This window comes from Hoplias malabaricus, chromosome Y (genome assembly GCF_029633855.1).
Source record: "Hoplias malabaricus isolate fHopMal1 chromosome Y, fHopMal1.hap1, whole genome shotgun sequence".
NCBI classification, from domain to species: Eukaryota; Metazoa; Chordata; class Actinopteri; order Characiformes; family Erythrinidae; genus Hoplias; species Hoplias malabaricus.
Window position 1 is genome coordinate 18,047,844 of NC_089820.1, and position 13,299 is coordinate 18,061,142.

General features: G+C 39.9%; 1 protein-coding gene across 4 annotated transcripts; it reads right to left on the reverse strand.

Annotated features, from left to right (window-relative positions):
• Positions 1-1,774: 1,774 nt before the first annotated feature.
• Positions 1,775-10,448, reverse strand: LOC136679366 (uncharacterized). 4 transcript variants are annotated; one of them, XM_066657852.1, is made up of 10 exons: positions 10,382-10,448; positions 10,050-10,275; positions 9,793-9,923; positions 9,588-9,661; positions 6,776-6,852; positions 6,587-6,655; positions 4,043-5,212; positions 3,528-3,564; positions 2,912-3,285; positions 1,775-2,352 (listed from the first exon to the last, which is right to left on the reverse strand). In XM_066657852.1, the coding sequence occupies exons 5-8, from the start codon at positions 6,793-6,795 to the stop codon at positions 3,552-3,554; spliced, it is 1,272 nt and encodes a 423-aa protein (XP_066513949.1). In that variant the 5' UTR covers positions 6,796-6,852; positions 9,588-9,661; positions 9,793-9,923; positions 10,050-10,275; positions 10,382-10,448; the 3' UTR covers positions 1,775-2,352; positions 2,912-3,285; positions 3,528-3,551. The 4 variants fall into 4 exon arrangements, with proteins under 4 accessions (XP_066513949.1, XP_066513950.1, XP_066513948.1 ...); XM_066657853.1 differs by lacking the exon at positions 3,528-3,564; XM_066657851.1 differs by lacking the exons at positions 1,775-2,352; positions 2,912-3,285 and having other exon boundaries at positions 3,301-3,564; positions 10,382-10,445.
• Positions 10,449-13,299: the final 2,851 nt, after the last annotated feature.

Genomic DNA, 13,299 nt, shown 5'->3' on the forward strand with positions numbered 1-13,299 from the left:
ACAAATATTCAAGCAAGATATAGGATTGATAGGTGGTACTTTGGGGCTTTGATCTGATAATAGATGGTACTTGGTCTAAAAAGTTTGAGAACCACTGCCTTAGGGAAATTGCTTCTCTGCAGTATGAGATGGACCGATCGGTTTTGAAGAGAAATCAAATATACACAAACCCAAATATTCTTGACTAATCAAGATGTGATAACAGTCGTAAACATAGTGGTGTTTAATGCAGAAACCATCTTCCAATTAGATTTCAGTCATCGCCCACACGCCAGTCTCGCTCAGAATCAGGAACAGAAACTGATGTATTAAAATGATCAAATAACACATTAACTTTCCTCCAGACCCCCTGTTGGTGTAGATGACGCCACTGGAGAAAGAGAGCAGCCTCACCTCCGAAATGAAGTGAAGAATAAGAACATGGACCAGAATGTGAATAATTCCAGAATGGAGAATACAGTCTCACTCTATTTTTGGGAGAACAAGTAAGTGTTTATTTAGGTTTACTTGTTTGAGAGTAAGTGCAAATTAGATAGTAGATTGTAATATTCTACTGATACTGTAAATGTGTTGTTCTTCGTCTCTCTTTCGTTCTCACTCTCTTGGTTGGTCCCCTTCCGGTTTTAGCTGAGTTTCAAAAGGAAGACTTGTATGGACCTCAAATCCTCCTTTACGACATTTCCTGAACCTCACACAGCTACACGAACCCAAATCTACAGCACCAGAGACCTTGGAGACAAGATGAGAATTCTCATAGACAATCTGAATGATCAGGTGATTATGGGCAGATGTAATTCAGTATGTTTAAACCTGCAAGATGTCTTTTAACAAAGCTGTTAATAAATCATTGTTTACCTTAAAGGAACACTATGTGATATTAATGCCTTAAAATTACAGCTTCAAAAGAGTTGTGGTAGTCCACTGATCGTTAATAGGGAGAACAGAGCCTCTGTTGTTGCAACTCTGGGCTCAGCACTGCAGAAACTACACTATGTAACCTTTGGAGCAGGGTAGGAAGCCAACCCCCTTCCCCCCCTTCCCCATTGATTTCAGTACAGAGTTGTAAAAATGAATAACACTAGAGGGAGCCCTAGGAGCAAAAACATTTAAATTATACAGAAAATAAACACATGACTATATAATAATATAGTATTAAATAGTAAATATGTTAAGGGTGTATATAGGTCGTCGGTGACCAGCACAGTTTGATTCTCTGATGTCCTTCTTCAAGAACTCAGTCTATTTTTTAGAGAGCTGGTGTGTTACTGGTTGGTAGCTGCTCCCCCTTGGTAGCTGACTTTTAAAACAATGCAGGTAGATTGACTGGTTTTGTTGCTTGCGCCACTCTAAAACCTTGTGTTGTTGGTAAAGCTCCATTCTGACACCTCTGGCACAATTTAGATTGGACCGGATCAAATATTTATGCTTCTGATCTTTTGTTTAGCTTCTTTTGAACTTGGATAATATCAAAATTTAGAACGAGGCTCTAAATGTATGTTTCCAGGGAATGAAGTTCTGCTCTGTTTTATTTGTGTTCTAATGACATATCATTGTCATTAAAACAGTCTTGAAGGTTCAGCCAAGAACCAATGTTGGGACTTGCTTGAGGACTCCAGCTCTCTCCTCCTGATCTTCCTCTCAGAAACACTCACTGCTGTCTGTGTTTTTATTTACCACTGACTACTTTCTTTCTGTTTGTGTTTACCCCTCAGTGCTCTGTTTACCCCTCACAGTGTTAGTTACAGTACAGATGTCAGTACTGTGCAGTATTTTTGAGTGAAGTCTGGAATGAACTGAAGGTGAGTATCTTTTTCTGTTGGTCTTTATTTCAGAGCTTTGTTCAGAGTTAGAGTTGCTCGGACAGATCCGTTGAGCTGAAATGATTCTTCACTTCACCTGTAGACCTGGAGCACTCTGGTGGTAAGGCTTTACTGGTCTTCATTCATTCAAATCTAATCAAATCAAATGTATTTGTGTAGCGCTTTTTACAACTGTAAAACAACTGTACAACTTTTTTGTCACAAAGCAGCTTCACAGAATTCCAGTAAAGACAGTTTTAATGTGAAATATAAAAATGTAAACAACATCAAAGATGTAAAAATCCCCAGGTGAGCAAGCCAAGGGCAACAGTGGCAAGGAAAAACTCCCTCAGCTAAGGAATAAACCTTGGGAGGAACCAAGGCTCACAAGGGGTGACCTATCCTCCTCTGGTCAATCTACTGGTAACAATAATTAGAAGTCTGTGAGAACTTCAGTGTAGGGGCAGCTCCAAGGCACTTGGTGGTTGCTGGAGTATGGGCAGCTGGTCTGAAGCATGGAGGAGGAGCTTGACAGTCATCCATCAGCATCCAGCTGGACAGGTGGGCGGTCGTTTATTTGGAAAAAGGTAAAGGGATGGAATTAGTTTTAAACGGTTTGGTGTTTGTAAAGCAGAAAATATTAACATTTCCAGAGTGTGGCTAATGACTCTGGCAGGTCTGACTATGACAGCTTTAACTAAAAGCAGAAAACGAGAAGGCAGTTCGCGGATGGCCGGTTTAGCCTGTCTGTCTGCGGCTTGGTCCCGGCTCTGGACTGTCAGCAGCTGTTTACACTACACTGCTGACTAACTAAAAGACTGTGTGCTATGCTGCAAGAAAGGAAGGCAGCACCATCCCTACCTATAAGATCAGGCTTGCCCTCAAATGTAACCAACTGTCTATAAAGCCCACTTGATTTTCGGAACACCAATTGGACATCCAGCAGTTTAAAGCTGAATGCCTGCTGTAGGCTTCAGTGCCGCGCCGCATTGGGATGGGATCAGAGCAGATTACTGCATCGGAGATCCTCTGGTAAAGTGGATTAAGCTAAACATGCCATACTCTGAGCAGGCAAAACAGCCAACAGTAGCCATGGTATTGCAGGTACTTACCGCTTTTGGTTGATGTAGGAATTTACACCAGAAACGTTACTCCAGGAGCAGGGTGGCAATTTTAGTGCCTCTGTAATAAATAATCCTGCAGAGACAATCTAAAAAACAGATCTATGGACGGTTAAGTGGTAAGTTGTAAAAACAGAAATAACATTAGAAACAACAGGAAAACCAGGGTGAACAAAACCGCTTCTTCTAAATGGGTACAGGAAGAGCCAAACGGGTTGCCAGATTAGTTTTGTTCATTTTCCATAACCACTTCATCCAGATCAGGGTGGCAGAGGGTCCAGAGCCAGGCCAGAATCACTGGGCTAAGGCTTCTATGGACAGTGTTACAGTCGATCCGCAGAGCAGCATCTCATCACCACCAGCCACTGGTGAAGAAATAACATCACAGATATTTACCAACAGGCCACTACACATAACTCAGAGCAGACTTACTATCTGAGAGAAATACTACATAGTGTTCCTTTAATGTGCATTCCCTTTTTAAATGTCTAGCTTTGAATCTGAAGAGACAGGAGGGCCCCCTCCTCCTCATTCCTGTCCCCCTTGTCCCAGTGGGAGCTGGCCTTCCTCTTCTACCAGCTCACGATCCCAGGAGTGAGAAATTTACCTGGGACGCCTGAACCGTTCCGTCTCACCACCAGAAACTGATAAAGAAATAATATCATAAATATTTTAAAAACAGATTACTACCCAACAACTTAGAGCTGTGTTTAATATCAGAGGCGCTGCTGGGTTTATTTAAAAAGACACAAATCAAAATTTCAGTTTAGTCAGATAACTTAAGCCTAAATGGAACTGGCTGAACTGAGGAATCCCGCTTTGTGTAAGGGATTCCCCTCGCTTTTGCAATGATGTCAAACTCTATTAAAGCCCATTCACGTCGTGTTTCTATTCAGGTATATTTTTAAAGCTCATTTATTTTTTATGTGGTGCAAATGAACCCTTGAATACTTCTGTGTCATCTACCTATAATGTTATTCACTACAGGAAAGACGTTTCGGTTCAACTATGGACTGCATTCTACACTGCCCCCTCATGGTTCCCAGTGGCAAGCTTCAGAGACAATACGTTTTTAATGCTGTCTGTAAATGCACTGTCTGTAAAATCAAAACTCCTTCTTACTCTATCTCTGACTCTGAAGAGTCTGAAGAAACAGGAGGACCCCCTCCTTCTCCTTCCTGTCCCTCTTGTCCCAGTGGGAGCTGGCCTTCTGCTTCAACCACCGGCTCACGATCCCAGGAGTGAGGAATCTCCATAGGAAGCCTGAACCCTTCTGGACATCCCCAGTACAGCTGAGAGGAGGGCGGGACATTGAACACTGTCCTCATGACGGAGTCCGTGATCAGGTAGTAGAAATCACGGTTCCGCTGCTCTGCAATTCTCTGCAGATTCTCCAGAGTGCCGACCATACGGAGCAGCTGAGCGTACACCTCCGCGACGGTGGCAGTCTGGCGTCTGTATCTGGGATGAGCCAGCTCCACGCTCATCAAGAACTCCATGAGCCCCATCACAGACTCCTCGGTGAATGGCCCCTGGATAAAGTCTACAATATGGAGCGGGAGCGGCCTTTCGTTTCCAGCTTCCTCTAAATGAGATCTAACACGGAGGTACTCCTGGACAGGACCACGCCCCATATCGGAAAGGGACGCAGATCTTGGGGAAACGGTGGAGCCCCTGTCCTGCAGATTTGAAGGGAGAAGGCCAAGAGACACGCTGGTTGCAGGGGAGGGGAGTACATCGTCCCTGACGGTGCTGGGAGCTACTCTTCTGCGGAAGATGCGAGCAGCTCTGCCGATTAACTTTCTCATTCTCTTCCTGGCAGATATGCACAGCTTCCTGAGGCGGGGACAACAGCTGGATTCGTCCACCACCTCCACACTTTCCACGGATGTGTCCTCCTGATTTTCTGTGTCTGACACATCCACGCTGTCCTCCGCAGCATCCACAGCCCTCCGCTCAGGTTGAATAAACTCGTACCAGGTGTCGCACGGTCCAGAGCTTGTCTGCGTCCCCTCCTCCTCAGTAGATCCGGAGGGAGACGCACCCTCTTCATCCTGCTCCTCTTTCGCAGGAAGTCCTGGGTCAACTGGACCATCAGTTGGGGTCAGTCTCCGGTCATAACCCAGCAGGTTTATGACCGTGATGACCTCCTTCGTAATTTCCAGAGCGAGTCCTTCTGTAAACTCCCTCTGGACATCCACAGGTTTGGATTCAGCCAGATTACCCTGAAGATGGCAGTTCAAGGTGGACAGTACTCTGGGCTGAATCCTCTGCTGCAGGAATTCTGCACCCCTACAAACGCACATTAATGTTCATTTGGTCAAGAAGTAAAGTCTTACCTACAATAACACACCTACATTCTCAGATAAACTGTGGCTGTGATGGCATCCCATCGTTAATTCATATTTTAACATAGGTCTATTTTACTTCAGGTACATTTTCACTCTTCTGTTTGCATACTTTTATTGTGCCTTATGCTGTGCAATGACAGTAAAGTTAAATCAATCTATCTGTCTGTCTGTGGGACATAATTCACTACTTCCAATTATGAGTCCTAATTGTACCATATTCAGTATTAAGTGTGGATTTTTAAAATTGTGTTCATCTCTACGATGCTGTTAAACCCGTTTAAAGAGCAAATACATTTTAGCAATAACTTAGTTAAGAATATTCACATGTTAGATTTGGAATATCATATGTTTAAATAAATAAAACCTAAATAATGTAAAGCCACAAATCCCCATAACCACTCCATGCTGTCACCTGCATAACTTTCCATTCCACCTTAAATGGAGCAGAGTAAAATTTGGTCCCAGTAGAAATGATCCATTCCACCTTAAAATGCTATACTCTTGGTCACCTGTAGAATTTTCCATTCCACTGATTCCATATATGATTCAATAGAGCACTGATTCCAATGTGACCTCTGTAGAGTTATTAAACAGTGCAGCATTTAAGGTGGAATAGGAGGTTCTTACAGGGAACTGATGCAGCTGAAGTCAAATATGAAGATTTGCTCTGAATATCCCTTCATTTAAAAACACACAAACTCTACATCCTTAATCTGTGGTCATTAATCACCTATTTGTCTAAAACAACCACAGATTTTAAATCCATTATCTGCATTCAATACACTACTAATCACAAAACGAATTCGTCTAAAACACACAAAAAATGCAAATTAAACAGTTACATCTAAGCGCGCTTCGCTTGCGTCTTCCTTGGCTATAGCGCAGTGTTTTTGTTTTACCTGGCAACCTGGGGTTTGTGTACTGTACTGTGATCGGACTGTGATTGGGCAGAGGGCGGGAACTCAGACCAAACACCAATCGAGTGCCGCTCTGGGCCTTAGACGGTTTCTTTAATCTCCGATGATACAGACTGGCCATTTTATAATTTAATACAGCAAATGTTACAGATTTCTCCTTTAATGTACATTTAATGTACAGAGACTTTATTCAGACTAATTCTGGCGCATTTCTATTTGGGCCGTTCCTAATGAATTCTCACAATTCAAATGTTGAGAAAATATATTTAAAATACAAATAAAGGTTGATTTTGGACAGTGTATATATGAATCTGCTAACATCATTCCTAACAGGATTTAATTTCATTTCAGTAGAAAAACACCTGGAAATATATCTGTTTTCATTTAAAAACCCTTACCTTTCTTCTTCTACACAAGCGCTGGGAATGATATTATTGTTTAAAGCCATGATTATGCTGTAGATTTTACTGTAGAAAGATAAAGACAAATTTACAATTGTAAAAACTGTAAGACATCGAAACACATTAAGTTAAAGTAGACAAAGAAGAAGTGAACAAATCGGAGAGGGAGAGAAGCTGGACACTCACTTGTACTGCAACACGTTCATGTTTTGAATGTCATTATGAGGTAAAAGGCCCTCTTTTATACGTTCCGTAGGCGGGGCCTGTGACATCACACACAACGTTCAGGAATATTCAGGAATTTACATGTTTAAAAAAAGAAAATAAATATATATATATATATATATATATATATATATATTTTTTTTAATATTAATATTTTATATATATATATATATATATATATATATATAGTTTTTAAAAGAATTACTTATGTATTTATTTATTTTACATAAAATGTTTTTGTAATTGTATCCACTATGTGTAATTATTTGTAATAATAAGTGTAATTACTATTTATTCATAAAGATAGATAAAGATATCTCTTTAGAGTAAAAATATTGTAAAATAAATGCACACCTTTCACTTCCCCTTTACCCTCATCAAAGCGTACACTTCATGGAGGGGCTTGTTATAAACAGTAATGTTTATTGAGGGTACTGCCTTCTGTTTCAGACACAGCCACTACTTCAATTGCATTTAGAGGCGCCCCTTGCGCGTGCGTCTGGTTAAACCCGTGCGGTACTCGTCACAGAGCCTGTTGTGCTTTGAAAGGTTTTTTAACGGATTCTTCAGCGTCGATCGATACGTGACTGTCTCACACTCTGAAACTCTGAAAATAACCACTTTGAAGACAACCGCTTTTGTAAAGTTACCTCAGAATTTAAATGTCTTCACCGTCCCCTAGCGAACAACAAATAATAAACACCCATTGAAACACAACCACAAAGTAATGTAAGTTAGCGCTTGACATTCAGACTAAGCTAAATGATATTATTAACACATAACCTACTTGTTTCCACATTTTTAAAGTCATGTTAAGTAAGATGTAAATATGCAGCAATTAATTGAATAACTATTGTGACGGGGGTTTTGAGTTTTGTACCAACATTAACATATGATTTGTATTCGTTATACATTCCTGCAGATTCTTCCTTCTGGTTCTTTGCTACAGTAAGTGTATTGCTTCACAAGAACACACACACTACTGAAAATTATGGTTCATTCAGGAATCTGCGATCTTTGTAAAATTAGACACAATTCAGTGTTTGTGTGTGTTTTCATATACACACTCACATATACACACACTGTGAACTTTTAGTAATGAACCAATTGAATGTTCCAAATTTATTTGGAATAAAATGTTATTTTGGGTTCTGTTAAAAGTTATCAATGTGTGCAATTTTTTGTCATTGTACAACATACAATGAAATGTGTCTTCTGCATGTAACCCATCTGTGGCAGTGAACACACACACACACTAGAGCACTAGGGGCTGTGAACACACACACACACACACTAGAGCACTAGGAGCTGTGAACATACACCCAGGGCGGGGAGCAGTTCAGGGGCACTAAAAAGATGATTAATAACTGAAAATCTGAAATTGAAACATGCTCAGGTGTATATATGGATACACCTTAATAAATTGGGAATAGTTGGTGATATTAACTTCCTGTTTGTGGCACATTAGTATATGGGAGGGGGGAAACTTTTCAGCATGGGTGGTGGCCATTTTGAAGTCGGCCATTTTGGACCCAACTTTTGTTTTTTCAATGGGAAGAGGGTCATGTGACTTATTCAAACTTATTGGGAATTTTACGAGAAAAACAATGGCATTGGTTTTAACGTGATTTTATTCTTTCAGGAGTTATTTACAAGTTTCTAACCACTTATAAAATGTGTTCAATGTGCTGCCCATTGTGTTGGATTGTCAATGCAACCCTCTTCTCCCACTCTTTACACACTGATTGCAACACCGCAGGAGAAATGCTTGAACAGTCTTCCAGTATCCGTAGTTTCTGGTGCTGCACATCTCATATCTTCACAGCATAGACAATTGCCTTCAGATGACCCCAAAGATAAAAGTCTAAGGGGGTCACATCGGGAGACCTTGGGGGCCATTCAACTGGCCCACGATGACCAATCCACTTTCCAGGAAACTGTCCATCTAGGAATGATCGGATCTGACACCCATAATGTGGTGGTGTACCATCTTGCTGGAAAAACTCAGGGAACGTGCCAGCTTCAGTGCATAAAGAGGAAAACACATCATCATGTAGCAATTTCGTATATTCAGTGGCCTTGAAGTTTCCATTGATGAAGAATGGCCCCATTATCTTTGTACCCCATATACCACACCATACCATCAAGATGTGCAGCACCTGAAACTACGGATACTGGAAGCCTGTGCTACCATTTCTCCTGCGGTGTTGCTATCAGTGTGTGAAGAGTGGGAGAAGAGGGTTGCATTGACAATCCAACACAATGGGCAGCACTTTGAACACATTATATAAGTGGTCAGAAACTTGTAAATAACTAATTTATTTGTAAATAAATTTTTAGAGATTATTTTAGCGCAACTTTGTGGAATGCATGCAGTTTACAAATATTCAAGCAAGATATAGGATTGATAGGTGGTACTTTGGGGCTTTGATCTGATAATAGATGGTACTTGGTCTAAAAAGTTTGAGAACCACTGCCTTAGGGAAATTGCTTCTCTGCAGTATGAGATGGACCGATCGGTTTTGAAGAGAAATCAAATATACACAAAACCAAATATTCTTGACTTATCAAGATGTGATAACAGTCGTAAACATAGTGGTGTTTAATGCAGAAACCATCTTCCAATTAGATTTCAGTCATCGCCCACACGCCAGTCTCGCTCAGAATCAGGAACAGAAACTGATGTATTAAAATGATCAAATAACACATTAACTTTCCTCCAGACACCGCTGTTGGTGTAGATGACGCCACTGGAGAAAGAGAGCAGCCTCACCTCCGAAATGAAGTGAAGAATAAGAACATGGACCAGAATGTGAACAATTCCAGAATGGAGAATACAGTCTCACTCTATTTTTGGGAGAACAAGTAAGTGTTTATTTAGGTTTACTTGTTTGAGAGTAAGTGCAAATTAGATAGTAGATTGTAATATTCTACTGATACTGTAAATGTGTTGTTCTTCGTCTCTCTTTCGTTCTCACTCTCTTGGTTGGTCCCCTTCCGGTTTTAGCTGAGTTTCAAAAGGAAGACTTGTATGGACCTCAAATCCTCCTTTACGACATTTCCTGATCCTCACACAGCTACACGAACCCAAATCTACAGCACCAGAGACCTTGGAGACAAGATGAGAATTCTCATAGACAATCTGAATGATCAGGTGATTATGGGCAGATGTAATTCAGTATGTTTAAACCTGCAAGATGTCTTTTAACAAAGCTGTTAATAAATCATTGTTTACCTTAAAGGAACACTATGTGATATTAATGCCTTAAAATTACAGCTTCAAAAGAGTTGTGGTAGTCCACTGATCGTTAATAGGGAGAACAGAGCCTCTGTTGTTGCAACTCTGGGCTCAGCACTGCAGAAACTACACTATGTAACCTTTGGAGGAGGGTAGGAAGCCAACCCCCTTCCTCATTGATTTCAGTACAGAGTTGTAAAAATCAATAACACTAGAGGGAGCCCTAGGAGCAAAAACATTTAAATTATACAGAAAATAAACACATGACTATATAATAATATAGTATTAAATAGTAAATATGTTAAGGGTGTATATAGGTCGTCGGTGACCAGCACAGTTTGATTCTCTGATGTCCTTCTCCAAGAACTCAGTCTATTTTTTAGAGAGCTGGTGTGTTACTGGTTGGTAGCTGCTCCCCCTTGGTAGCTGACTTTTAAAACAATGCAGGTAGATTGACTGGTTTTGTTGCTTGCGCCACTCTAAAACCTTGTGTTGTTGGTAAAGCTCCATTCTGACACCTCTGGCACAATTTAGATTGGACCGGATCAAATATTTATGCTTCTGATCTTTTGTTTAGCTTCTTTTGAACTTGGATAATATCAAAATTTAGAACGAGGCTCTAAATGTATGTTTCCAGGGAATGAAGTTCTGCTCTGTTTTATTTGTGTTCTAATGACATATCATTGTCATTAAAACAGTCTTGAAGGTTCAGCCAAGAACCAATGTTGGGACTTGCTTGAGGACTCCAGCTCTCTCCTCCTGTGTTTCTCCTCTCAGAAACACTCACTGCTGTCTGTGTTTTTATTTACCACTGACTACTTTCTTTCTGTTTGTGTTTACCCCTCAGTGCTCTGTTTACCCCTCACAGTGTTAGTTACAGTACAGATGTCAGTACTGTGCAGTATTTTTGAGTGAAGTCTGGAATGAACTGAAGGTGAGTATCTTTTTCTGTTGGTCTTTATTTCAGAGCTTTGTTCAGAGTTAGAGTTGCTCGGACAGATCCGTTGAGCTGAAATGATTCTTCACTTCACCTGTAGACCTGGAGCACTCTGGTGGTAAGGCTTTACTGGTCTTCATTCATTCAAATCTAATCAAATCAAATGTATTTGTGTAGCGCTTTTTACAACTGTAAAACAACTGTACAACTTTTTTGTCACAAAGCAGCTTCACAGAATTCCAGTAAAGACAGTTTTAATGTGAAATATAAAAATGTAAACAACATCAAAGATGTAAAAATCCCCAGGTGAGCAAGCCAAGGGCAACAGTGGCAAGGAAAAACTCCCTCAGCTAAGGAAGAAACCTTGGGAGCAAACCTGTACAGAGACTTTTTTCAGATTAATTCTGCTGCGCTTCTATTGGACCGTTCCTAATGAATTCTCACAATTCAAATGTTGAGAAAATATATTAAAATACAGATAAATACTAATTTTGGACGGTGTATATATGAATCCGCTAACATCATTCCTAACAGGATTTCATATCATTTCAGTAGAAAAACACCTGGAAATATATGTTTTCATTTAAAAACCCTTACCTTTCTTTTTCTGCACAAGAGCTGGGAAAGATCTTATTGTTCGTGTTTTTTTGTTTCACTTATAGGAACTTTGCATTGTGTTATTACAATTATGTTATCAATATAATCATATTATTAATAACAATAGCAACAATAATAATAAGCATCAATTTTTCATTTACTTTTATATTATCTTCCAGCCAATAATTTAAAACATTTTAATACATTGCTCAATCCACTGCAAATTTTCTCTCTCAAACAATTAAAATAAAAATGGCAAACTGGTGAATGGTGACCAGTGTTAACTATTCAATGACGGTTATATATTGAACAAAGAAGGTATAAGAATATTGCTGGCTGAACTTTACTAACTTAAAAAACTGCACAGAACACATCTGATATGTCAGAAGAATAAAAAAAAGAAATGACAGTCCAGTCTTTGTGACTCTCCCCCACATTTTTGAAAGGGTTTTTTTCACAATCCTCTCCAGGGTGCAGTTATCACTTGTGCACTTTTTTCTACCACATCTTTTCCTTCCCTTTGCCCCTCTATTAATGAGCTTGGACACAGAGCTCTTTGAACACCCAGCCTCTTTAGCAATGACCTTTTGTGTCGTGCTCTGTTTGTGTAAGGTGTCAATGGTCGTCATTTGGACAATTGTCATGTCATCAATCGAAAATTAATCACGAAACATATCGATATAATTTATCGCCCAGCAATACAACCAAGTGTACATCATGTCATTAAAACATCTATCTACTAGAGGAACGCTTATAATATATCAGTCTGTGTGTAATGAATGAGCACAATATACAAGTTTCACTTTTTGAATGGAATTACTGAAATAAATAAACTTTTTCTTGATATTCTAATTTTATGACCAGCACCTGTGTAAGCACTTCTCTAGTAGGTAGATGTTTTAATGACATGATGTACACTTGGTTGTATTGCTGGGCGATAAATGATATCGATATGTTTCGTGATTAATTTTCGATTGATAACGATAAGCTTTCATTTCTATTCCCGGTTAGCACAGCCAACTGCACGTTATCTGGCGCTTATACTCATGCTATTACGGTAAATGAACGGCGACCGCATGAACGCGAGAAGGTAAACAAGACTATAATAGGTTTAATGTTATAGTCTGCTGTTCACTGCGTTTTGGGGTGTATTGTGTTTGGTATGGTGACCCCCTGTCAGAACACAAGCACAGAAGCTTTCCCTCGCACACAAGGTGAATCCGGTGGGTTTTTCTTCACTCAAAGTGTATGTTTTCCGGTTTGCGAGAGCACTGTTCGTTGCCTGACGTGGTTTTCCTCACAGAAAATTATTTTCTCTTCTCTCAAATTTTTAATTGGCTCCGATGCCATAGATCAGGCTGCTTTTCTTAAATAAAAATTCCGAAGGGTGGAATTTTCTCGCCTGGGTATTCTCCGGACCCACCGCGTCCCTGAACTGGAGAAGAGGTTAAAGGCAGTGAACGAATGAATGTGTGAAACTGAAAATGTTCTAGCTTTCTCACTGTTACTAGCACTGTTAAAGCCTTCTAATGGGTTACGTGCAGTATTATATTTCAGCACTTGGGAGTGTTCATTCATTCATTTATTTATTATTTTTAACTCTTGTTAATTCATCTTTTTACTCTTTCTTTGGGTGTGTGTTTTAAATGGATAAGATGGGAAATTAGTGTTTCAAAACGAGTTTAGTTTATAATCCTAGCGCTAGCTTTAGCT

Bases quoted from the DNA above. Each gene is read 5' to 3' on its own strand.
- LOC136679366 (XM_066657853.1), bottom strand. From the start codon at position 6,795: ATGAACGTGTTGCAGTACAA. The intron at 6,656-6,775 runs GTGAGTGTCCAG...ATCTTTCTACAG, and splicing joins ATGAACGTGTTGCAGTACAA to TAAAATCTACAGCATAATCA. The intron at 5,213-6,586 runs GTAAGGGTTTTT...GTGCGTTTGTAG, and splicing joins GCTTGTGTAGAAGAAGAAAG to GGGTGCAGAATTCCTGCAGC.